Source organism: Nycticebus coucang, chromosome 6, assembly GCF_027406575.1.
Source record: "Nycticebus coucang isolate mNycCou1 chromosome 6, mNycCou1.pri, whole genome shotgun sequence".
In the NCBI taxonomy this organism is placed as follows: Eukaryota; Metazoa; Chordata; class Mammalia; order Primates; family Lorisidae; genus Nycticebus; species Nycticebus coucang.
The window spans coordinates 30,255,582-30,283,085 of NC_069785.1; the positions used below are offsets into that span (position 1 = coordinate 30,255,582).

Here is a 27,504-nt window from a genome sequence, read left to right on the forward strand (position 1 = left end):
AAACAAAGTATGTGCATTTCTGAGGCTTCCCTGTAGAAGTGGTTATTTCCAGAGAAGGTGATGACTTTGCTGAGTCTGATGGAAGAGTAGGAACAATATAGGTGATGAGAAGATGCAGATGAGAAATGCAAAGAAAAAAATGTTACGTTTGTAGTAAAAGCCACTTGTGAAGGCAAAGGGAGATGAAGCTAGAGAGGTAAGTCAGGGACAAATAAACATGATTCCATTGCAGGAAGCCAAGGGATTTATACTTAACCATCAAAGCTTAGGGAGAGCCATTGTTAAATCTTTGCAATGAGATGGACTTGATAAGTTTTTCACCTTGGAAAGACCACTCTAGCTTGGTTTAGAAGTAAGACCACAAGTGGAGTCTGGGTTCTCAGTGAGATAACACCCGGCGTGACTTCCGCGCTCTTCCCGCTGGCCCGTAGCCCCCGCCCGGCGCCCGATGGTGAGCAGTGTGTTGTGCCGCTGCGTGGCTTCCCCGCCGCTGGACGCCGCCGCCGCCTCGTCATCAGCCTCGTCGCCGGCGTCCGTGGGGGACCCGTGCAGCGGCGCCATCTGCGGGGGCCCGGACCACAGGCTGCGCCTGTGGAGCCTCTTCCAGACTCTCCACGTCAACCGGGACCGCGGCCTGTGTGTCAATGATCTGGCCGTGGGGCTCTGGCGTCTGGGACTGCACTGCACTGAGGGTGAGCTCAGGCCTTCCAGAGTGAGTCACTGTGCCCAGCTATAAAAAACTGCATAAATGAGGAGGCGGAGCAAGATGGCAGCCAAGTAACAGCTTCCTTGCATCTGGGCACTGTGAGTCTGGGGATATAGGATTCCAGGCATCTCTGGCTGGTGGGATCTGCCTATCATCACCCCTGAGAGGATACAGGGAGTCAGTGAGAGACTTCTGGACCCCAAGAGGAAGACTAAAACAGTGGAAAACCGGCAAGTGGTTGCGTTTGTTCAATCCGTCTAAACCCGCCCGCAACTTCCACAGGCACGAGAACTTAAAGAGCAAGAGGAAGTGAAAGGAAAATTAGGGCAAGGAAACAGATAAAAGAAATCACCCATGAGGAAGAATCAGCAGAAAACTCCAGGCAACATGAAGAACCAGTCCAGAACAACCCCGCCAAGGGACCATGAGGTAGCTACTGCAGAGGATTCCACCCATACAGAAATGTTAGGAATGACAGAAAGGGAATTTAGAATACACATGTTGAAAACAATGAAAGAAATGATGGAAACAATGAAGGAAACTGCTAATAAAGTGGAAAATAACCAAAAGGAAATCCAAAAACAGAATCAAATCAGAGATGAACGATATGAAGAATATAAAAAGGATATAGCAGAGCTGAAGGAAATGAAACAGTCAATCAGGGAACTTAAAGATGCAATGGAAAGTATCAGCAACAGGTTAGACCATGCAGAAGAAAGAATTTCAGAGGTAGAAGACAAAGTTTTTGAGATAACTCAGATAGTAAAAGAGGCAGAAAAGAAGAGAGAGAAAGCAGAACGTTCACTGTCAGAATTATGGAACTTTATGAAGCGTTCCAACATACGAGTTATAGGAATTCCAGAAGGGGAAGAAGAATGCCCCAGAGGAATGGAAGCCATACTAGAGAATATTATAAAAGAAAATTTCCCAAATATCACCAAAGATTCTGACACACTGCTTTCAGAGGGCTATCGGACCCCAGGTCGCCTCAACTCTAACCGAGCTTCTCCAAGACACATTGTGATGAACGTGTCCAAAGTCAAGACAAAAGAAAAGATTCTGCAAGTTGCCAGGAGTAAGCGCCAGTTGACCTACAGGGGCAAATCCATCAGATTGACCGCAGACTTCTCTAATGAAACTTTCCAAGCAAGAAGACAATGGTCATCTACCTTTAATCTACTTAAACAGAACAATCTCCAGCCCAGAATTCTGTACCCTGCTAAGCTAAGCTTCAAAATTGATGGAGAAATCAAATCATTTACGGATATACAAACATTGAGGAAATTCGCCACAACAAGACCAGCTCTACAGGAAATACTTCAACCTGTTCTGCACACTAACCACCACAATGGATCAGCAGCAAAGTAAGAACTCAGAAATTAAAGGACAGAACCTAACCTCCACACTGATGCAAAAGATAAAACTAAGCAATGGACTGTCACCAAATAAGACGAATAGAATACTACCACACTTATCAATTATCTCAATAAATGTTAATGGCTTGAATTCCCCACTGAAGAGACATAGATTGGTTGACTGGATTAAAAAACACAAGCCATCCATTTGCTGTCTGCAAGAAACACACCTGGCTTCAAAATACAAATTAAAGCTCTGAGTCAAGGGTTGGAAGACAATTTTTCAGGCAAATGGAATTCAGAAGAAAAGAGGAGTTGCAATCTTATTTTCAGATACATGTGGATTTAAAGCAACTAAAGTCAAAAAAGACAAAGATGGTCACTTTATATTGGTCAAGGGAAAAATACAACAAGAAGACATTTCAATTCTAAATATCTATGCACCCAATTTAAATGCTCCCAGATTCTTGAAACAGACCTTACTCAGTCTGAGCAATATGATATCTGATAATACCATCATAACAGGGGACCTTAACACTCCTCTTACAGAGCCGGACAGATCCTCTAAACAGAAATTAAACAAGGATATAAGAGACTTAAATGAGACCCTAGAACAACTGTGCTTGATAGACGCATATAGAACACTCCATCCCAAAGATGAAGAATATACATACTTCTCATCATCCCATGGAACATTCTCCAAAATTGATCATATCCTGGGACACAAAACAAATATCAACAGAATCAAAAGAATTGAAATTTTACCTTGTATCTTCTCAGACCATAAGGCACTAAAGGTGGAACTCAACTCTAACAAAAATGCTCGACCCCACCCAAAGGCATGGAAACTAAACAATCTTCTGTTGAATAACAGATGGGTGAAGGAAGAAATAAAACAGGAAATCATTAACTTCCTTGAGCATAACAACAATGAAGACACAAGCTACCAAAACCTGTGGGATACTGCAAAAGCAGTTTTGAGAGGAAAATTCATCGCTTTAGATGCCTACATTCAAAAAACAGAAAGAGAGCACATCAACAATCTCACAAGAGATCTTATGGAATTGGAAAAAGAAGAACAATCTAAGCCTAAACTCAGTAGAAGAAAAGAAATATCCAAAATCAAATCAGAGATCAATGAAATTGAAAACAAAAGAATCATTCAGAAAATTAATGAAACAAGGAGTTGTTTTTTTGAAAAAATAAATAAAATAGATAAACCATTGGCCAGACTAATGAGGAACAGAAAAGTAAAATCTCTAGTAACCTCAATCAGAAATGATAAAGGGGAAATAACTGATCCCACAGAGATACAAGAGATCATCTCTGAATACTACCAGAAACTCTATGCCCAGAAATTTGACAATGTGAAAGAAATGGATCAATATTTGGAATCACACCCTCTCCCTAGACTCAGGCAGGAAGAAATAGACCTCCTGAACAGACCAATTTCAAGCACTGAGATCAAAGAAACAATAAAAAATCTTCCAACCAAAAAATGCCCTGGTCCAGATTGCTTCACTCCAGAATTCTATCAAACCTTCAAGGAAGAGCTTATTCCTGTACTGCAGAAATTATTCCAAAAAATTGAGGAAGAAGGAATCTTCCCCAACACATTCTATGAAGCAAACATCAACCTAATACCAAAACCAGGAAAAGACCCAAACAAAAAGGAGAATTTCAGACCAATCTCACTCATGAAAATAGATGCAAAAATTCTCAACAAAATCCTAGCCAATAGATTACAGCTTATCATCAAAAAAGTCATTCATCATGATCAAGTAGGCTTCATCCCAGGCATGCAAGGCTGGTTTAACATACGCAAGTCTATAAACGTAATCCACCATATTAACAGAGGCAAAAATAAAGATTACATGATCCTCTCAATAGATGCAGAAAAAGCATTTGATAAAATCCAGCATCCTTTTCTAATTAGAACACTGATGAGTATAGGCATAGGTGGCACATTTCTAAAACTGATTGAAGCTATCTATGACAAACCCACAGCCAATATTTTACTGAATGGAGTAAAACTCAAAGCTTTTCTTCTTAGAACTGGAACCAGACAAGGTTGTCCTCTGTCACCTTTACTATTCAACATAGTGCTGGAAGTTCTAGCCAATACAATTAGGCAAGACAAGGAAATAAAGGGAATCCAAATGGGAGCAGAGGAGGTCAAACTCTCCCTCTTTGCTGACGACATGATCTTATACTTAGAGAACCCCAAAGACTCAACCACAAGACTCCTAGAAGTCATCAAAAAATACAGTAATGTTTCAGGATATAAAATCAATGTCCACAAGTCAGTAGCCTTTGTATACACCAATAACAGTCAAGATGAGAAGCTAATTAAGGACACAACTCCCTTCACCATAGTCTCAAAGAAAATGAAATACCTAGGAATATACCTAACGAAGGAGGTGAAGGACCTCTATAAAGAAAACTATGAAATCCTCAAAAAGGAAATAGCAGAGGATATTAACAAATGGAAGAACATACCATGCTCATGGATGGGAAGAATCAACATTGTTAAAATGTCTATACTTCCCAAAGCAATCTACCTATTCAATGCCATTCCTATCACAGTACCTATATCGTACTTTCAAGATTTGGAAAAAATGATTCTGCGTTTTGTATGGAACCGGAAAAAAACCCGTATAGCTAAGGCAGTTCTCTGTAACAAAAATAAAGCTGGGGGCATCAGCATACCAGATTTTAGTCTGTACTACAAAGCCATAGTGCTCAAGACAGCATGGTACTGGCACAAAAACAGAGACATAGACACTTGGAATCGAATTGAAAACCAAGAAATGAAACTAACATTTTACAACCACTTAATCTTTGATAAACCAAACAAGAACATACCTTGGGGGAAAGACTCCCTATTCAATAAATGGTGTTGGGAGAACTGGATGTCTACATGTAAAAGACTGAAACTGGACACACACCTTTCCCCACTCACAAAAATTGATTCAAGATGGATAAAGGACTTAAACTTAAGGCATGAAACAATAAAAATCCTCCAAGAAAGCATAGGAAAAACACTGGAAGATATTGGCCTGGGGGAAGACTTCATGAAGAAGACTGCCATGGCATTTGCAACAACAACAAAAATAAACACATGGGACTTCATTAAACTGAAAAGCTTCTGTACAGCTAAGGAGACAATAACCAAAGCAAAGAGACAACCTACACAATGGGAAAGGATATTTGCATATTTTCAATCAGACAAAAGCTTGATAACTAGGATCTATAGAGAACTCAAATTAATCCACATGAAAAAAGCCAATAATCCCTTATATCAATGGGCAAGAGACATGAATAGAACTTTCTCTAAAGACGACAGACAAATGGCTAACAAACACATGAAAAAATGTTCATCATCTCTATATATTAGAGAAATGCAAATCAAAACAACCCTGAGATATCATCTAACCCCAGTGAGAATGGCCCACATCACAAAATCTCAAAACTACAGATGCTGGCGTGGATGTGGAGAGAAGGGAACACTTTTACACTGCTGGTGGGACTGCAAACTAGTACAACCTTTCTGGAAGGAAGTATGGAGAAACATCAAAGCACTCAAGCTAGACCTCCCATTTGATCCTGCAATTCCATTACTGGGCATCTACCCAGAAGGAAAGAAATCCTTTTATCATAAGGACACTTGTACTAGACTGTTTATTGCAGCTCAATTTACAATTGCCAAAATGTGGAAACAGCCTAAATGCCCACCAACCCAGGAATGGATTAACAAGCTGTGGTATATGTATACCATGGAATACTATTCAGCCATTAAAAAAAATGGAGACTTTACATCCTTCGTATTAACCTGGATGGACGTGGAAGACATTATTCTTAGTAAAGCATGACAAGAATGGAGAAGCATGAATCCTACGTACTCAATTTTGATATGAGGACAATTAATGACAATTATGGTTATGGGGGGGAAACAGAAAGAGGGAAGGAGGGAGGTGGGTGGGGCCTTGGTGTGTGTCACACTTTATGGGGGCAAGACATGATTGCAAGAGGGACTTTACCTAACAATTGCAATCAGTGTAACCTGGCTTATTGTACCCTCAATGAATCCCCAACAATAAAAAAAAATAAAAATTAAAATTAAAAAATTAAAAAAAAAGAAGTAAGACCACAAGAGAATCTATGGCTATACTCCAGGCAAGACAGGGATCATGCTAACAAAACACAGCCACAGTGGAATCAGGAGATGTTCAACTAGAAAGTAACAGGCATAACATTAGCAGGGCTTGATAATTGAATGTGGAGGATGTGAGAAGGGTCTTGGCTAATTGAAGTTTCTGGCTGGGACAACAAAATGGATAATAGTTCCAAAACAGAAAACCTAAGTAAAAGCATAGGAGGTTCTAGGAGCTGATGAGTACAGTCTACAGAGATTCAGAGAGATCACTGAGCTCTGTGGTGATCAGCAAAGGTGTGAAAGAGGCCCTTATGTGATGACAGAATGTGATTTGATGTCTTTCAGTAGAAAATTCAGTCCTGATTTGGGTCTTGGATGACTCCACAAAGTGATGGGTGGAAAGAAGGTGTGTCCTGAGAGGAGGAAAAAGGGAAGGAGGCCTGACTTAAAGAGCAGAGAGAACAGCAGCTGCCCACACACCCGAAGGTCTGCCCATCTTGAGAACCATTCCTGTCACTGTGATTTTTTTCAAGGCTTCAGACAAAGCAACCAGGACTCTCCACCAAGGTAAGAGTATACTTTGACTATTTTGTCTAGATGTGCATATATTCCCCCAAACACACCACATGCCTGAGACAGGTGTCCCATTCCTTGGGCAAGAGAATGCTACAGAACAGCATATACACAAAGAGATCAGTAGGCACATATACTTTTAAGAAATCAATGTCTTCTTTCATATGAAAGGTTTAGAAAAGGAAAATCTATAAAATGTATAGACACAGGAAATAGATCAAGGCATGGGGCCCAGAGTTGGATCAGGGATTAACTGGGAAAGGGATAAGAGATTGTACTAGAGCAATGAAAATATTCTACACCTCACTTAATGTGATGGTCACATCACTTGGTAAAGCTACTAAAAATCACTGAATTGTAGACTTGAATTTAATGACATGTAAAACATACTTCAATAAAATTTATTTTATTTTGTATATTTTTTGAGACAAGGTCTTGCTCTGTAGCACCAGCTGGAATGCAGTGGTGTCATAGCTCACTGCAACCTCAGAATACTGGGCTTACGTGATCTAGTCTCAGCCTCTGGAGTAGCTGGGACTACAGACCTGCACCACTACACTGGGCTAATTTTTCTAATTTTTTGTAGTGACGGGGTCTTGCTTTTGCTCAGGCTGCTCTCAAATTCCTGTCTTCAAGCAATCCTCCCGCCTTGGCCTCCCAGAGTGTTAGGATTCCAGGCACGAGCCATCACATCTGGCTTAAAGTTGTGTTTTATAAAAGGAAATCAATTTTCAGATTTGATTTTCAACTTTTATGCATGGTCTTTCAAGGCTATGAGAAAGCACCTATGTTCAAGGTTATATAAAATTTGCTTTGCTATCTCCCCTTTTAGTTAGCCAAAAAGGAAGAAAGTTGTGTTCTTATCCTATTTTTCATTTTTATTATGACATAAAAATCCTCCTAGTTGCCAACAAGTAGGCCATCCTGAATATTAGTTACTAAGTTGTCTCTTTTAATGAATGATTAAGACCTCGGGGGTTCCCATCTTTCTCTTCTTTTTAATTTGGTTGCGAGTGTGGCCTAGTATTAGAAACAATACTAGGCCACACTGTGGCCTAGTATTTAACAGTATTTAACCTGTGTTGAGAGTTCTGCATTCGGATATCCCGTGAAATGGGCAGTGCATGTATTGACAGTTTTCCTTGGAGGACCTCCCACTTCCACGCCTCAGCTCCTGTCAAGAAACACATTTGGAGGAGAGTTCTACAAGAACCAGGCAGCAATGGGATTGATGCAAAACATTTTCTAGGTATTTAAATGTGTGCAATTAAAAAAAAAAATTAAATGTGTGCAATTCTTACAACTCTTCTCAAGATTAATCCACAGGTTGTGTTATTAGCTAGAGGAAACAATCTCTTTTAACAGAGGAAGCTGAGGTATTCAGTGACACTACCAAAGTTTTCAAGATATATTAGATAAAAACCATGAATAAAAACTTCACATGACATCTTCAGAGTCTGTATAAATAAGTCAAGAATGTGAGTGCTTATTTCATCCAGCCGCACTCTGGAATATACAACCCAGCTTGGAAGGAGCCCATGTGCTGCCCAGACTCATACTCTATTTGCATTTACTCTCCCAATCTCTTGACAACTGTTTGATTCTCTCTCCTCTGTGCTCAAACCTCCAACTCCCTACTCTCAGCTGACTCCCATTTCCCTAAGAAATTAGACAGTTGGATGAGACCTTCCACAAGCTCCTACAACATACCTCTCCTCTCACCCTCATTTCTTTCCCTTTCCTCCATCTTCTCTCCTATTTCTTTGGGTGCATTGTGAGTGCTCCTGGCTAAAAGCAACCCTCCTCATGTTCTGGTCCCGTCTCCTTCTGCCTGTGCCAGGATGCGTCTCACTGGTCTCCACCTCTTCCCTACATTGACCCGCTTACCCTCTCACCTGCACCAGCATGATCACCCTCACTAGCCCACTGTCCTCCCATTTTTTTTTTAACAACAAAACTCTTTGTGCTTGGCACCTGTAGCACAGTGGTTATGGTGCCAGCCACATGTATTAAGGCCGACAGGTTGAGCCCAGCCCAGGCCAGCTAGACAACAATGAGAATTGCAACAACAACGACAAAAAGATAGCCAGGCTTTGCAGTGGGTGCCTGAGATCCCAGCTACTTGGGAGGCGGAGGCAAGAGAATCACTTAAGCCCAGGAGTCTGCAGTTGCTGTGAGCTATGATGCCCCAACACTCTACCGAGGGCAACAGCTTGAGACTCTGTCTTAAAACAAAACAAAACTAAACTCTTTGAAAGGATTATCAAAATGACTTATCTTTTTCTATCCACTCTTAAAACCACTCAATCAGATTTTGTGCTTCCAACACTTCACTGAAACCTTTCTTTCATGGTCACCAATAAATTCCATATTGCAAAATTCAATGGTCAATACTTAGTTCTCATTTTACTTGAGCTGTTACAGCAGTTGGCACAGCTGATAACTCTCCTCCTTGAAAAATTATCTTCACTTAGCTTTGAGAATGCCCAGTGTCTGGTTTTTCTCCCACCTTTCACCTCTGCAAAACAAACAAATAAATAAATAAATAAATAAATAAATAAATAAATAAATGAAAGAATTGATAGGTCATTTCTTCTAAATGTTCATGTGGCACAGAGCTGAGAACTTTTCTTTTCTTTTTTTTTAACACTCACCTACTAGGTAGACTCATTCACCAGGTAGACTCTACTATGTATAAGATGATGATGAGCTCTAACCAGGACCTCTCACTGACTTTCGACTTGCATATCCAATTGCTTGCTCTACATCTCTATTTTTATGGTCTAGCAAGTCCCTTAAATTCAATGTCACAAGGCTTTCTTGCTGACAAGGAGATCCAGAACTTTGTCCTAAATGGACCTGAGGCCATACTTCCCTTTGCCAAGCCATGATGAACTTAAACTATCTCCTCGTGGTTAATAAAAGGCATGGAATCACCAAAAGATGCTCCAATGGATCCCCTAAATTCCAGGTATATTCCTCTCTTCTTCTGTCAGTATCAGTACCCTACCTCTTCATGAGGTCTGCTCCAGGAATCTATCTGCAATAGACTGAAGGTTTGTGTCCCCCTAAAATTCACATCTTGAAACCTTAACCTCAAAGTAATGATATTTGAAGATGAGGCCTTTGGAAAGTAATTAGGTCATGAGGATAGGACCCTCATGAATGAGATTAGTACCTTTATTTTAAAAGGTCTGGCACGTGAGAATATAATAAGTCAGCAGTCTAAAACCTCACTCTGATTTCAGACTTCCAGCCTCCAGGACTGTGAGAAATAAATTTCTGTTGTTTATAAGCCACCCAGTCTGTGATACTTTGTTATAGCAGCCCTGACTTACTAAGACGTTACCATATTGACAGTCATTGTCATGATGGCCCAGCAATGGACAATTAGCAGCAGCAGTAGATGGATTGGCCTTAGTGGAGGGAGCAATCCTGCTGGGTACATGCATCCCATCTAGCCCCTCCACCATCCCTACTTTATTCATAGGCCCATTGTGCAAGTACTGAGGAGGCTTAAAACAAAGGCTAGCTGACCTTTACAGGCCAAGTCATCCTATCCACCTGGTGTCTGGTGACTTCTCTGTGGCAGGCACTCTCTGATGGGTGTTAATGTACAATACATTGGTTGATATACTTTGTGCTGTCTCCCATAACCCATCTATAAGTCTCTTCCCCAAGCCTCTTTGTACCTGATCTCCCAACTTGTACATCTTACAGGCCTCTGAACAACCAGCTAAACTATCTGTTACTGCCAGAAATCTGCGTGCAATTTTAAAAAAGGAAAACAAAAAACAGATCTAGTTTTTGTTTCTAGCTCCTGGCACAGAGCTCCTAAAACCCTTAGAATCTCCTGAGTGACATGAGGGTCTTTCATATGCTAATAAGGTAACTAGTGCCTTGAGGGATCCCTAGACAGCTTCAGGATGGGATCTGGTCACCAAAAGCTAGTCAAGATTACAGGGGCGAAACATTCAGCCATACCTTCCAACCTCTGTGGAGAGGAGACAAGCTAGAGATTGAGTTCAGTTACCAATGGCCAAAGATTATTTAATAAATCATTCCTATGTAATGAAATCTACATAGAAACTCCCAAACAACAGGATTATAGAACTTCCAGGTAGATGAAAACTTCAAGGTGCTGGGAGGGAGAGAACATAGATAGTCCATGAACCCCCACCTTGCTGTATGCCTCTTTTCCATTTGGCTGTTTCTGAGTTGTATCCCTTATAATGAACTATTAGGCTTTCCTGAGTTCTCTGAGTCATTCTAGCAAATTATCAAACCTGAGGAAAGGGCTTGTTGGTCAGAACTTGAGTGGCCTGAGGACTTGTGACTGGTGTCTGAAAGAGGGGCAATCTAGTGGAACTTACCACTTAACTTGTGGGGTTTGCACTAACTCTGAGTAGTTCATGTCAAAATTGAATTCAATTGTAGGACACACAGTTGGTGATAGAGAACTGGTTGTTGGTGTTGAAAAAACCCACATAATATCCTTCACACAGGCTATTTTTCTCTCTACAAAGTGGCTAACCAGGTCTACTTCTCAAATCTGTACCCTTTGGAAGGAATTCCCCTGACTACTGACGTTGAGGGCCACTCCTGGAGTGGAGCTATAATGTAGCAGCAATTATTGTATCTTTACACACACTTCATGCCTATCATATCTGCTAATCCATTACCCATAAACTAGGGTAAACTAGGACCAATTTACTTTCTCTTCTGCTATGTGGTCACAGGGGCTATTGATCTAAAATCACAGGTAAAAGCTGAGAGGCATCTATGCAATTGAGATGGCAGGTACCATGGGAGTCTGGGCCGTCTGCTCATGTAACTTACTAATTGGGTAACTTAGGTTGGGCCTGCTTAGCCCTAGTTCCTGTTGTACCACTTCCTTTATGTGCTAGATTGCTGCTTTTCTATGACTGACTGACATCTCTAGTCACTCCATCCTTTAATATTCCATGGTCAGATGCACTGTCTCCACCAAGGATTATGTGATACTTTTCTTTTTTTTTTTTTTTTAGGCTGGGTTTGAACCCTCCACCTCCAGCATGTGGGGCTGGTGCCCTACTCCTTTGAGCCACAGGTGTCACCCAGATTATGTGATACTTTTCAAATGCTGTATTGTTCTCTGCTGCATTTAGCATGGCTTTGCTCTAGAAACCTAGGGTTCTGCTTTAAGACTCCCCTTTGGGGATAAAGATTCCTCATAAATCTTTATCTGCAGAGATACTGCTGACTCCATGACATCTGTCAGGTCCTGTGGCCTAAGTGGCAGGGCTAGTTATACAAGATCTTAGCCTGCTGCCAAGTCTTCTCTTAATCTGTGCCCCCCTCGAAACTGGCAGACTTCCTAATCACCCAATGAATAGGTTGAAGAAGAATTTCTGAGAGAGTAGTGTATACTGTCCTCCAAACCTGAAAAGAGCTACCAAATTTTAATTGTCCTTCACCTTTGAGTGAATGTTTCAACATAGCTCACATCACGGGAATCCTGAAAACCACCCATGTGATAGGTTTCCGGATCCTTGCAGGTTTTACCTTGTACCCACTGAAGACATTTAGAGTTCTTGACACTTCCTGCTCCTCAGGTTCAATCAACATCATGTCGTCAATGTAATGGGCCAACGGGAAATTCACATTTCAAGTACCAGGTGCCCAAGCCCGAAACGGCCTCATTTCTAGCTCCTCCTGCTTTCAGGGTTACCAATCTCTCACCAAGACCTGATAATTTTAACTAATAACTATTTCCAGAGTCTGACTTCTCCTCTGCATCTGGACTATTTCTAACTAGCTCAGGCTTCAGCTGAGTGTCTTCCACCTGCCCCTCCAGGCTCATACTCCTCTCTGTCCCATGCTCTGGAGGCTGACCTGTGTAGATTACATCTTGCTTCTGGAAGTTTTGCTACCCAGAAGGGTTTTGCTAATAGAGAACACTAACAGTAGGTCAGAGGAATGAGGTTGTGGTATTTATTCTTATGACTTCCTCCTGCAGGGCTGTCTCTGGCTCACTATGACACTTGACCATAGGTCAGAGGCTCGACAGGCAGCCTTCTCTCTATTTATTGGGGTAACTCACTTCCTTCTCTTGCCCCTCTAGGCCTGGATGGTGGCAAAACCTCCCTGTTGCTAGCTCCAGGATGCTGTGCCATTTCTTGTGGTTTCCCCATACCTTGCCTTTGTAAACAGCCTCTTCATGGAACTCTTTAACTTACTGAATTTAAGCATGTCATCTAATTCCTGACAGTATCCCTGTCAGGATGGTATCTCCCAGCTACCAGATCAAATATGTGTATGTACGCACACACTCATACACACACAAGCTGGAGTTGTCTCTATATGGCAAAAGTTTGACCATTTTCTTACTAAATTTCAGTGACTCCTGTCTGCCCTCTAGATAAAGTCCAAGCTCTCTGTCTTGACATGCGGTAACCACCACCATCTGGCCCTCAACCAATTCTAGACGCTCCCACCACCGACTTTGTGTTCCAGGAATACCAAGGTCTCAGTAGTTTCTCCTACTCTGTGTTATTTCTCTCCTCCTTGCCTATACTCATGTTACATTTTTTGCTTGATATGCTTTTCAGTATTCTTTTTTTTAATTTTTATTTTATTATTAAATCATAGCTGTGTACATTAATGCGATCATGGGGCACCATACACTGGTTTTATAGACCATTTGACATATTTTCATCACACTGGTTAATATAGCCTTCCTGGCATTTTCTTAGTTATTGTGCTAAGACATTTATATTCTACATTTACTAGGTTTCACAAGTACCCTTTTCAGTATTTTCAAACTCCTTACTCCTTAATTGATCCTTTAAGAATCAGTTCAGGAAATTAAAAAAAAAATCATGTGTACTGTGGTCCCATTTATGTAAAATCAAGTATATAGATATTATAAGAGAATGGATATGTGAAGAGGTGACTAACAGAGTGGAAATAATAATAGTAGTAATTAACTTAGCAAAACATCAAACTTTAACTTTCTTTTGTTACAGAATAATTTTTTTTTAATTGTTGGGGATTCATTGAGGGTACAAGAAACCAGGTTACACTGATTGCATTTGTTAGATAAAGTCCCTCTTACAATTGTGTCTTGCCCCCAAAAGGTGTGGCACACACCAAGGCCCCACCCCCCTCCCTCCTTCCCTCTCTCTGCTCTTCCTTTCCCCACCCTCCTCCCTCTTTCTCTCTCTGCTCTCCCCTCCCCCCACCCCCACTGTGTCCTTAATTGTCATTAATTGTCCTCATATCAAAATTGAGTACATAGGATTCATGCGTCTCCATTCTCGTGATGCTTTACTAAGAATAATGTCTTCCACTTCCATATAGGATACTTTTTAAAGGTAAAATCATGGCTCTCACACAGATATAAAATAAGCAAGTGCCAAAAATTTTGTTAACTCATTAATTAATGAGGGGAGCCACTAAGATACTACAACCTATTCAAAGGTAAATTAAAACAACCACATATATAGGCCAAGGGAAGGATGACGTGGAGGTGCAAAGCTGATTTCTTGCACAATGTAGGAGGAAAATCAGTTGAATTTCCTCTAGATAAAATGTATTTGCATTTACGGACAGGCATCATTTGCATTTCTATTAGTTATTGAAAACTCACAGAATAATAAATAGCTCAAAGATGAAAGATGCAGAGATCTCACAAAATCAGGTCACCTAAAAGAATATGCTAAACAAACTCTAGTTTTTCATTGAAGACAAAAACTAAAAACAGTCCATTGTAAATTTAAGTCTGTTGTGAACTCTTTGCAACTTTCCCCCCAACTCTCTTATAAATTTTTCCAAATATTTAAAAATATTTTATAATGAACATGGATCCATTTTTTTTTTAAAGTATGTATCCTTTAAAAATACCCATAATATTGGAAGCTCCTTTTCCTGAGTCAACTTAGGCATTACTTTCCCTAGGATATTTTACGTAACCACCCCCACTCCAAGATGAAGTTAGGTGCCCTTCGGTCCCCTGAGCACTAATAAAACTGTGTTAATCATGTTTCTTCAACCATGATGCATTATAATGATTTATTTTTCTGTAGGTCCAGCTCAGACTGTGAATGCCTTGAGTACCAAAATTACGAGAGTCACCTTTGTAGTCTGAATGCCTACCTCATAGTAGGGTCCCAGTAAATGTTCACTGAATGAATGAAGAAACTACTGTATTCATAGGTTCTGTATCTTTTTCCAAAATGAAAACATACATATGGTTGTAGCAGAAAAGGAGACAGAAAGGGGTGAGGAGGACATGGTGGGGAGGGGAGAAAAAGAGAGATGCTTAGCTTTTGCTTCTCCCAAGTAGACTCTTCTTTGTCAAAAAGACTGAGAATGGTTTGGGGCATGGAGAGAAAATAATTCTGTGCTTGGGCAAGATGAAGTCCCAAGAGATTTAAGAATAAACTGTCTGGTGTCAGCGGTCCTCAGATGCCTTTCCTTCCAGCTTTTTAAAAGAAAATGCAAATAACTCACTGAAGTGTCTCAGAGGAGAACAAGTTTTACCAAAATGAATCTTTCTTCAGTTAACTATCAAATGGATGAACTCTGACCCTCTCAAGTTTCTTTCCCCAATTAAAGTGGGGAACCAGCCTGAGTTTAACCATTGGATTCACTGCAGCATCCTACCCTGAAGGCACGAGGAGATGAACATGCCAGCTGCAGAGCTGGCCTTGATTCCTGAGGGCACAGTCTGGCTCTGCCAGAAGAGGCTACCCTGCTCAAAAAGATGGAAATAGGATGGAAGGAAGAGTTAGGGAGCCAAGGAGATTTGCGGGAGTCTGGTTTTCCAGGTGAATGAGAAGGAAGGGGTTGGTCCAGGGTTTGGTGCTACAGTCAGAAGATTTGCAAATGCTAACACATTCATGTGTGAGGCACATCACCATTTGTCAGTTATTGTGATTTGTGTATTTTAAGCAATAAGATTCAGCTGGTCAGACTTTTCTGGGCAGTCCCAGTGACGCATTTCCTGTGCTGTGATTGTTCTGAAGACAGAGTGGCTTTAACCACTGTGAGAAACCCAAATAAAAATTGATCCAAAAATTCCTGAAAAAAAAAAAAAAAAAGAATAAACTGTCTGGAGTGACAATCACAAAAAGTTAAGTAGGTAGAGAAGAAAATCTGATATTCCATTTTGAATCCTAGGCTATAAGGGAAGTAAAAACAATGATGAACAAGTAAGGATTGTAGGAGCTAAATTGCTGTGCAAAAAGATTATGAATTTGTCTTCAATGTTTGCTTGAAAGGCATTTATCTGCTTTGATATTTGCCTAAGGTTTACGAAGGTGGTGGTTCTTAAATAAGAGAGTTGGCTTCATGTAAATAAGTTCTGAGCTATAAATTTGTGGAGATTTGAACAGAGAGTCAATATCCTAAATATCAAGAACAGAAATTTACAGTGTACACAAAGCCTGATGCCACTCAAAGGTTGGGAACCTAAAAATCAAGAATGTCTACTTTAAGAAAATGCTTTGAGACCAGAGTTAAACTGACACAACTGACAGCCCAGGGGAAGAGTCTGACATGCAGTGACCAAGGGATTTGACCCAGGGGTCCAGTGAGGCCCCTAAGAAACCGCTGTTATCACTCTAGTTAAAGCTTCATTTATTCACTTACTCATTCATGCAACAATTACTAGGTGCTGGGCACCCTGCTAGAAGTGACAAATGGAGCCTGGTCAGAAGGGTTAGGGAGATTTATGTTAGAAAAGACATAAGCATGAAAGCCACTTGGTCACTTGGAGACAATAAATCAGCTCTGGGGACTCCAAAAGGACTCCATGTGCTGCAAACAAAGGTAAGTCTGGAAGAAGAGGCGATGGTATGAAAAGCAGCCAGAGCAGAGCACCAGAAGCAGGAAGCTGTGTGTATCTCAAGGCTGAAGTGAGATGCCCAGGGAGTATAAAATGTAAAAAGCCATAGAACGACTTTTATTTACAGTATGCAAAATTCTTTCCCATCTTTTTTTAAAATTTCAAAATGTCAAGGTTGCACGAAGGCTTTTGTCACATGGATACACTGTATAATGCTGTCAGGGCTATCGATGTGTTCAGTCGAGACAGTGTTCATTGCCCTTGACAGGTCAGTTTATGTGCCTCACCTTCTCCCATCCTTCCTCTTCGTAGTTTCTAACATCTTTTATGTCTCTTTGTGCCCATGTGTATCCATTGTTTAGCTCCCATTTATTTACTCTTCTCCTGGGCTGTCAGTTGTGTCTGTTCAGCTCTGGTCTCAAGAACATGTGATACTTGTTTTTCACTTCTGAGATACTTCACTTAGGATAATGGTCTTCAGTTCCATACAAGTTGCTGCAAAAGACATTATTTCACTCCTTTTTATCTCTGAGTAATACTCCCTGGTGTGTGTGTGGGTATGTGTGTGTGTAACATTTTCTTTACCCACTCACAAACTGATGGGCGTTTGGGTTGATTCCGTATCTTTGCAATTGTGAATTGGGCTGCAATTAAATATTTGTTTGCAGGTGTCTTTTTGAAAAAATGACTTATTTTCCTTGGGTAGATACACAGTAGTAGGATTGCTGAATCAAATGATAGATCTATTTTTAGCTCTTTGAGTAATCTCCATGCCATTTTTCGTGGTGGTAGTACTAGTGTGCAGTCGCAACATCAGTGTATAAGCATTCCTTTTTTTCTGTATCCATGCCAGCATGTTATTTTGTGAGAGTTCCTATACTTTTTCATTTCCTGGGCATGAATTAGTGGTATTTATTTTCTTTCAAATCAGTAAGTATGATTGCTCCAGGACTTCTTCTCAGCCTTATTTTCTTCTTCTTCTTCTTTTTTTGATTGTTGGGGATTCATTGAGGACACAAAGAATTAGGTTACACTCATTGCATTTGTTAGGTAAAATCCCGTCCCCAAGAGGTATGTCATACCCTGTGATCCATTACCCGCCTCCCTCCTTCCCTCTCCCTGCACCCTCCTTCCTCACCCCCCACAGTGTGCTAGTCATCAATTGTACTCATATCAGTATTTTGTGACTTTTTTTTTTTTTTTTTTTGCAGTTTTTGTCTGGGGCTGGGTTTGAACCCGCCACCTCCAGCATATGGGGCCAGTGCCCTACTCCTTTGAGCCACAGGCGCTGCCCAGTATTTTGTGACTTTTTAATAGTGGCTATTCTGACAGGGTTAGGTGGCATCTCATTGTGATTTTAGTTTGTATTCCTCTGATAGTTATCTATGTTGAACATACTTTCATACGTTTGTTGGCCATTTGTCTGTCTTCTTTTGAAAAATGTCTGTTTGTGTCTTTTGACCACTTTTTGATGGGGTTGTTTGTTTGTTTTTCGTGCTGATTTGTTTGAGTTCTTTATAGATTCTGGATTTTAGTCCTTTGTCTGATGTATAGTTTGCAAATATTTTCTCCCATTCTGTAGGTTACGTGTTTATTCTGTTGAATATTTCATTTGCTGTACAGAAGGTTATTTTATTTAATCAAGTCTTATTATTTTTTTTGTTTCTGTATTTGCCTTTGGGGTCTTAGTTATAAATTCTTTGCTTAGGCCTATGTCTAAAAGACTTTTTTCTGTTTTATCTTAGAATTTTTGTGATTTCATGACTTACATTTAAGTCTTTAATCCGTCTTGAATTAATTTTTGTATATATTGAGAAATAAAACTATTTATTTCTTCTGCATATGGCTATCCAATCTTCTCAGCACCATTTACTAAATAAGGCTTCCTTAGCTTATTGGTTTTATTTCTATATTCTCTATTTTGGTAGCTATATGGTTTTATTTCTATATTCTCTATTTTGTTCCATTTGTCTAGGTCTCTACCTTTATACCACTACCATGCTGTTTTAGTTACCATGGCTTTGTAGTATAATTTGAAATGAGGTAATTTTGTCTATGCAGGTTCTTTTTGGTTCCACATGAAATTTAGGATTATATTTTTCTATATCTGTGAATGGTGACATTAGTATTTTGATGAGAATTTCATTAAATCTGTAAATCACAGTATTGACATTTTAACAGTGTTGATCCTACTGATACATGAACATAAGATGTTTTTCCATTTATTTGTGTCATCTACATTTCTTTATCAGAGTTTTGTAGTTCTCTTTGAAGAGATTTTTTTTACCTCCTTGGGTAAGTATTGTATTTTCTTTGTAGCTGTTGTAAATGGTATTGAATCCTTGATCTGACTTTCAGCATGACAGTTCCTAGTATGTAGAAATGCTACTGATTTGTGTGCATTGATTTTATAATCTGAGACTTTGCTGAATTTATTTATCAATTCTAGGAGTCTTTTGGTGAAGACTTTAGAGTTTTCTGGATACAAGATATATCTTCAACAAACAGGAATAATTAGACCTCACCTTTCCTAATTTGGATGCCCTTTATTTCTTTCTCATGTTTGATTGATCTAGCCAGGACTTCTAGTATTATGTTCAATAGAAGTGGTACCCAAGGAGCTTCTGGGAATGCAAGTCTACCAAGTTTTACCTCAATGTGTTCACACAGAAGAGTTCAATAAAATAATGACTTAAAATTAAAAAAAAAAAAGAGGTGGTAACAGTGGGCACCCCTGTCTTGTTCCATTCTTAGGGGAAATGATTTCAACTCTCCCCCATTCAGCATGATGTTGACTGTGGGTTTCTCATATTTAGCTTTTATAATTTTGAGGTATGTTCCTGCCTAGTTTGTTGAAGGCTTTTAATCATGAAACTATGCTGGATTTTATCAAATGCTTTTTCTGCAACTATTAAGATGACCATGTGGTCTTTATTTTATTTTATTTTTTTGTTTCTGTTTATGTGTGAATCGTATTATTGATTTGCATATTGAACCATCCTTACATCCCTGAGATGAAGCCCAGTTGGTCTTGGTGAATTATAATATTTTTTTCAATGTGCTATTGTGCGATCAAATTTGGTTTGCTAGTCTTTTGTTGAGGATTTTTGCATCTATGTTTATAAGAGCTATTGGTCTGTGGTTTTCTTTATTTGTTGTGTCTATCTCTTAACTTATTTGGTCCTCTCACAATAAACCTGTGAAGGATAGGTACATTATTCTAGGCATTCTCAAAAAATAAATATTTATTGAAACTATATGTGTACATGTCAGGAATTGATTCCAGATAACAAAAACCACTTTAGTTAGTTTAAAGAGAAGAGATTTAATATAGAAAATTCTGTGTTTCTAAAACCATGAGAGAAAAGCAGGCTCTAGCCTGAGCTCCAGGAGAGATTCTTATATCAGCCCAGTTCTAATTCAACAAAGGAAATGATCATCTCTCTGCTTGTGAGAACTGCTTGTTGGAATTGTGATTGTCTTTCTAGAGGCCTCCTTCCCTAGAACAAGCTCACCAAGGGGAAGATCAAACAGAAAACAACATGTTGAGGCTCTTGACCAGGAATTGGAAGGACCTCCTATTCCCTGTGGTTCCATTCTCCATGAGAAGTGCCAGAAGTGGCACCAAGGATAGGCTCAAACTAGCCAACAAAGTTGCTGTGATCACAGGATCCACTAACGGGTAAGAACAACTCTTTGGGAATTTGGGAACTGAATTCATCCCCACAAAGTAAAGTCTACTAAGCTCAAGTGCTAGTAGTTTTTTTAGAATGTGATCCTAAGGAAAACCAAAAAGGAACAGGAGAGGAAATTAGGAAAGGGAACAAAACTGGTACAGCATGTCCTATAATGTTGGCCCACTATAGGCCACTGGGTGATAAGTTCAACAACTCCTCTAGAAAACCTGTAGTATCTCAGAGGCATCCATCAGAAGAAGACAGAGGGAATTCTTCCACTTCATCCTCCTCAACTGGTCCAGAGTTGCTCTCTCTATATAGGTCAATGCCACACACTTCCAAGTTGCATGTTTGTGAGCATTCAGTGGTTTGGTAGGCCAAGACAGGGAACATGAAGGTTGCAGCTGCAAAGCAAACCAAATCCTCAATGACCCAAGAACAGTTTGTCACAGTAGTAGTTCTAGTAGGAGGTGAGACCAAGAAGATCTAGTGTGGACGTAGGAGGTTCAATATATATACACCTGCAGACTGAGGGGATTTCCTCTTTACTTCTGCCATAAGTAGGGCATGAGGTTAACTGTTCTGGGTTAGTGGAAAGAATTCATTTGGTGCCTCAGGATGAGAAATGCAGCAAGAAAGGGCTCAGTCAGTCCAAGGCTGAATTGTCACATCTTCTACACTTCTGCTCTAAGGATCAGCTTTGCCATTGCTCGGCGCCTGGCCCAGGATGGGGCCCACGTGGTGGTCAGTAGCCAGAAGCAGGAGAACGTGGACCAGGCTGTGGCCATGCTGCAGAGGGAGGGGCTGAGTGTGATGGGTACAGTCTGCCAAGTGGGGAAAGAAGAGGACCAGGAGCGACTGGTGGCCAAGGAGGTGCAAACAGAGACTGAAGGATTCTGCTGCAATGACCCACTCTAGGGGAGAGGGCTAAAGCCACCATCATGCAAATCCAGTCAATTCAATTTGGGTCACTCAAATCTTGCCCAGGAGGCCCAGGCTCTCCTGAATAGACCTGGGCAGAGAAAGGATATGCCTGTTGAGTGCATATAGCCCAGGATTCATGTAGATGCTGGGGCTGGAAATATTCTGGTGAGAAAGGAGAAGTCTACTTCTTCACCCTCTCCATATTGACTATCAGCCTGGAAAATCCCTGAAGAGGGATCTGAGGGGACAGAGAGGTAGAGAAGGAAATCCTGATTATATAGTCAGACATACAGTGTTCAGGGCAAGGATAAAGGGATAGCGAAATTTTAGGTAACAATGCAGGTGAGAAAAGTGTTTAAAGACTATTAAACAATAGTACTTGGGACTAGAAGGAGGACATGAAAGAGTAACTGCAGACTCCACGCCTGTAGCTCAGAGGCTAGGGCATCTGCCACTACATCAGAGCTGGTGGGGTTGAACCCAGCACAGGCCTGCCAAACAACAATGACAACTACAACCAAAAAATAGCCGGGTGTTGTGGTAGGCACCCGTAGTCCCAGCTACTTGGGAGGCTAAGGCAAGAGGATAGCTTAGCTTAAGCCCAAGAGTTTGAGGTTGCTGTGATCTGTGATGCCATGGCACTCTACTGAGGGCGACATAGTGAGACTCTGTCTCAAAAAAAAAAAAAAATGAGTAAGTAACTGGGGTGACAGTCTACCCGCTTTTGTCCAGAAGTTCAGTGCTTTGTTCCTAAAAGAGAAAAAATGGTTCTTCATTCTCACACAGTATCCTCCTGTTCTCTGAAATTATGCAGGCATAGCCCCCAGGGACATCAAACAGGGGACATCTCCCACTGCATAAGGGATCTTCTTTCACTCCCTGAACCTGGTCTTCTATGACCCTTCTTACCCACAGGCCCTGGAGCACTGTGGGAGTGTGGATTTCCTGGTGTGTGTGGCAGGGGTCAATCCTTTGGTAGGAAGTACCTTGGAGAGCAGTGAACAAGTTTGGGACAAGGTGAGATCCAGGGGAGCCAGTAATGGACAGGTTGAACTTCATGCTTACCTTCTGTGTAACCTTCTCTTCATCTCAGCTCACACACCCAGAGATGGTTCTTACCTCCCACACATTCACTCTACCATCACAAATTCACTGTACAGAGTGAGGTCATGTGCCTGAACTTGCTAAGCTTCAATTTCCCCATCTGTGAGATGAAGATTAAGAATGTCTAAATTGCAGTTCTGGTCTGCTATCTCCAATGTTCAGGAGCTCCCAGTGTGCAGGAAGTCTCCAACATAAAACCGAACAGTCATAAAAAACATGGGGCTTGAAGAAGAGAATGACTTCCTTCCTTGTCCAGGGATGCTTAATTCCCAATACTGGCACTTCCAGTCTTCCCCAGATTCAGCTGTTGGTGCTTCCTCTGTTCCAGATGGAACTGATGGCCTAGGAGACACGATAAGACATTATGCAGACTCTAGGGTCTTCTGCCTGAAGAGTCCTCAGCCTTTATTTCTGAATCTTTCCTGGGTATCCATTTCCATGCATGCCCAAGAAAGCCCACACTCTGCCACTTCCCTTGTCAGAGGTCATCACACCCACATCCTAATGTGGTACATATTCTAATACAATGAGGGAAAACTGAACTAACTTTGTCTTTCCTCCTCTGTTCCTCATTTGCTCTGATTTCAGATTCTAGGTGTGAATGTGAAGGCCCCAGCCCTGCTCCTGAGCCAGCTGCTGCCCCACTTGGAGAAGAGTGGGTGAGGGTGGGGCGGGGGGAAGGTAGGTGATTGATATCAAACAGGGAGCAAGGGAACTAGAGTGAGAGAGGCCAGATTTGAGTTAGACCTTTACACTGGAAAACAGGCTTAGCTGAACTCATAATTTGACAGCTTGACTTTCAGACTCTGGGTGAACTAAAAAAAAAAAAAAAAAAATCAAAAGATTTTTATCTATTAGTCTCATTCTCTCATATCTAGAGTACTCAGGGAGTCTGGCAATAACTTTATTGGAAGAAGGAGGGATTCACAAACAGAAGGTTTTAGAGACCTCACAATGCAAGTGTCCTCCTTTGGGCTGCAGGACATCAGGCCACAGGGGCCCAGACTAATTACCCTGTGGGCACCCTAAAGTCTGCCCATAACCAGAGCAACATGTTTCTCAGTCCCATTCAATCGTTGTCCCTTCTACTTCCTATTTCGCTGGCCCTGTTCTTCCTTACCTTTCCCAAGACCCTGCCAATCAATTTCCAAATTATAAAGCTGGCTTCCCTGCTTTTCTCCACATTCCCTGGTAGACGCTGCCTGACCAGCCCCATCCTCACCTGGGGCTATCTCTTGCGCCTTATTTCCCACATCTCAAAGACTTGGGATACTCCCAGATAGTCTCCTGGTGATCAGTATTTGGCTTGGAGGAAGAACAGCCTGTCCATAGTCCAGGGAGCTTCTTTTCACTAATTGAACTTCAGGCCCAATTACTAGAAGGTTCCACTGTCTGATCACCAGAACACACCTTCTCCTGAAGGTACTCTAGCCATCCCCATTCCAGCTGTCTGACCAGGCCAGCCTCATTCCTGTTCCAAAAGAGATCCCTCTGGGCATATCCCAGCCCTTCAGGCCTCCCTCCTGCTTAATAATGCCTGAAGGTCAGAGCCACTCAGTTCCGCTCTCTCATTAAAATGGTCAGTGGAGGTGTTCTCAAACTCAGGTAAAGTGCTTTGCAGACATAGCTGTAAGGCACCTCTTCCAGCTGGACTACTTCCCTTCTGTTCTTTCTGTGTTGTTATTCTGGAACTGCTGAATTCAACAACCACATACCGAGCTCCTAGTATAGGCCCGGCCGCTTTTCTGGACCATGTGACCATCTGTGAAACACAACCAGGATTTCTAACTGATAATGACTTCGAAGGCCTCTTCCAGCCCTAACACAGGCATGATGTGGTATTAAATTGAACACCACTTACCAAAAAAAGTAGTTTTTATAGGTAGAAAATGGCCAAAGTACTCTATGTGGCTTGATCCAATACAATGGTTTCAGACTTTTTTTTTTAAACAGCAAAGAATAACCTCCATGAGAGCCCAATATATAAAACAGACAAAATTAGAGGTGCCTATATTGAAATGTGGACCAGGTGCTCAACCTTTTGGTCTCTGCCTAATCCCCTGTTGCTGGGCCTGATCAACCCTGCAGAGTCAGGCTTCACAAAACTGGCTGTAAATTACCAGTGCAATGAAGACAGCATAGGCTTGGGAGTCAGATAGACATACCTTTAGATCCCTACTCAGTCACTAGCTACAGATCCTTGGCAGTTGAATTTTCTGGGCCTTCATTTCCTTACCTATGAAGTAGGAATAATGATGCTCAGCAGACCTATTCTGAATATTAATTGGTATGATGAAATAGATTGATTATCAAGCAAAGTGCACATAGTAAAGACTATTTATAATATATCTGTTTATTAGAGTAAATAATAAACATTTGAAAATTAATATTATCCATAGCACAAATTATCATATAAGTAATATAAATATAATGTAATAATAATTAAATCAATTTTAACATTTATAATAAACATTATTAATGTTTTATTACTACTACCATTATTAGTTACGGAAGCTGTGCCAGTAAAATTGAGCAAGCACTTCAATTGTTTCTGTTCATTCTTATCTATTTGCCAAAATCCCTTCGCAACTCAATTTAAATGGAGGTTCCCATGTGCTGAAAGAAAATAACTATTGACCTAGAATTTTATACTTACTAAATATATTTTTCAAAAGTTAAGGCTAATCTATAATATTTTCAGACAAATAAAAACAGGGTTTGCTACCAGAAGACCTTCAGTAAAGGGAATTCTAAGTGATGTATTCTAGAAAAAAGGAAAAAATTATCTTACATGGAAAATCTAAGATGAAAGTAAGAATGGAAAACACAGAATATAGTAATATGAATAAATGTAAATACATATAGGAAAAAGCAATAATGACATTTTGTGGAATTAAAAAATTAAAAACTGTAAAAGATTAAAGTCAGGAATATAGAAACGAAGTTATGTTGTAAGGTTTTCATGTTTGTTAGAGAGAGGGTAAAAACATTAATTTTGAACTTTGATAAGTTAAACAGCCCTATTTTACTTTCTAGCGTGAACAGCTATAAGAATGACCACAGAGAATTCAGTATAGTTTCAAACTAATAGAGAGGGAAGAAGAAATAAAAAATCCAAAAGAAAGTGAGAAAGGACAGGAAAGAAAGCAAAGAATTTTTTAAAAGCATAAAATTGGATATTAGACATTAATCCTAGTATATCTGTAATTGCAGTTCAAATATAAAGACTGTCAAGCTAGGACTTTTAATCAAGTTAAAAATTTTAAATCTGATTATTTAGACAGTAATGACATGTTTTATCAAGTTTTTCATTTTTGTTAACTGAGTTCATACAAATTTATTTACAGAAATAGTTCTAAGAAAGTTCTAGTTCTAGGACAGTCTAGGAATCAAGGACTTGAAGTAGGACAGATAAACCTCAGCACATTATACAAAATGTACTCAGCTCATCTACTGCATTTCAAATGCACATTTCAATCCTCCTTTTTAGACAGTTGAAGTAAAAGCATATCTTTCTGGAATATAACAATAGTACTTACCAGAGTATTATTTTGTCAAAATTAAATAAAAGCCAAAACTGTAATGTGGAGGGGAAGAAGTAAACTCACAGAAAGAAGAAAGAAAATAATGCAGAAGGGAAATCAATGGAAAGGGGGAAGAAAAATAGATACAAAAGATGAAGAAAACCAAGCTTTTATTAAAAAAAAAAAAAACAAACAAAAAAAAACCATTAAGGCTTTTGGCAAATTTCTGGTGGGACTGATCAAGAAAAAAAGAGGAAAGGCACAAATAACCAATATCAGAAATAAAAACAAAAGATGCGCCTGTGGCTCAGTGAGTAGGGCGCCGGCCCCATATGCCGAGGGTGGCGGGTTCAAACCCAGCCCCGGCCAAACTGCAACAAAAAATAGCCAGGCGTTGTGGCGGGCGCCTGTAGTCCCAGCTGCTTGGGAGGCTGAGGCAAGAGAATCGCGTAAGCCCAAGAGTTAGAGGTTGCTGTGAGCCGTGTGAGCCACGGCACTTTACCCCAGGGCAGTATAGTGAGACTCTGTCTCTACAAAAAAAAAAAAAAAAAAAGATGTCCTGAAGACAATAAAAAGGCAGTAAGAGAATCATAATCCCAAAGAGAAAATCTTATGCCAAACTTATGTTTGTACTGAAATTGCAATGAAATGGACAAATTTTTAAAAATTTGACTCACCACCCCAATAACTATCGAATAAATGTAGTCTGTAGTCAGAATTTATCCAACAAAAACAAAATCCAAACACAGATGGCTTCTCTGGCAATATAATTTGAGAAATATAATTGAATGCCTGAAAGAAAATGGGGATGGGCGGCACCTGTGGCTCAGTCGTTAGGGCGCCGGCCCCATATACTGAGGGTGGCAGGTTCAAACCCGGCCCTGGCTGAATTGCAACCAAAAAAAAAAAAAAAAGAAAGAAAGAAAAGAAAATGGGGATGAATACTTTCACCAGGCCCAAGCTATTTTCATTCACTTGCACAGAGGGCCCACCCTTCTCCCGTACACACTTAAGATAACTGTCTTCAGCTCTCACACACCACGTCCTCTTTATCCTCCCAGGCAAGGTTCAGTGGTCCTGGTGCCGTCAGTTGCAGCCTATATTCCAGTAGTGTAAGTATGACTGTCTCTGGATCCAGGTTAGGTATGAGGGAACTCCCATTTCATCTGGAAAACTGGGTCCATGGAAATATGCAAGATTTGACAATTCCTCTCTCGGGCTAACTCATGTGCCTTGCACATAAATGCACTTGGTGGGAGCTTCTTGCCATGTTTTTCAGGCATTGTCTTTCAGACTTGATCTGGGCGTGTTATTGGGATGGATTTCCTGGACAGAACCAGGAAATCCAAGTGATTCTCCCTTGTCCCCAATTTTAGTCTATTAACGTATCTCTCATTCTTTCCACAGAATCTGGGGGTCTATAACGTTAGTAAAACAGCCCTGCTGGGCCTCACTAAGACCCTTGCCGTGGCGCTGGCACCAAAGAACATTCGAGTGAACTGCTCAGTACCAGGAATGATCAACACAAAATTCAGCCAAGTGGTAAGGATGAAGGGCAGCTCCCGCTCCTACCCAACTGAGCACTGGGCTACCTTCTCCTTCCAAGCCATGCTCCACAGAGACCTGGACCTGAGGTCTGATGCTCTGATGCTCTGA

At 40.6% G+C, this 27,504-nt stretch overlaps 1 protein-coding gene across 1 annotated transcript; it reads left to right on the plus strand.

The window, feature by feature from the left end:
* Positions 1–448: 448 nt before the first annotated feature.
* Positions 449–27,504, plus strand: LOC128588614 (dehydrogenase/reductase SDR family member 2, mitochondrial-like). The gene is made up of 7 exons (XM_053595513.1): positions 449–712; positions 20,108–20,301; positions 20,989–21,169; positions 22,136–22,237; positions 22,913–22,983; positions 26,910–26,955; positions 27,256–27,504. The coding sequence occupies exons 1-7, from the start codon at positions 449–451 to the stop codon at positions 27,502–27,504; spliced, it is 1,107 nt and encodes a 368-aa protein (XP_053451488.1).

Coding starts and splice junctions, on each gene's coding strand:
- LOC128588614 (XM_053595513.1), top strand. CDS start 449: ATGGTGAGCAGTGTGTTGTGCCGCTGCGTGGCTTCCCCGCCGCTGGAC. Junction 20,302..20,988: donor ATCACAGGATCCACTAACGG/GTAAGAACAACT, acceptor TTCTGCTCTAAG/GATCAGCTTTGCCATTGCTC. Junction 21,170..22,135: donor AGCGACTGGTGGCCAAGGAG/GTGCAAACAGAG, acceptor TCTTACCCACAG/GCCCTGGAGCACTGTGGGAG.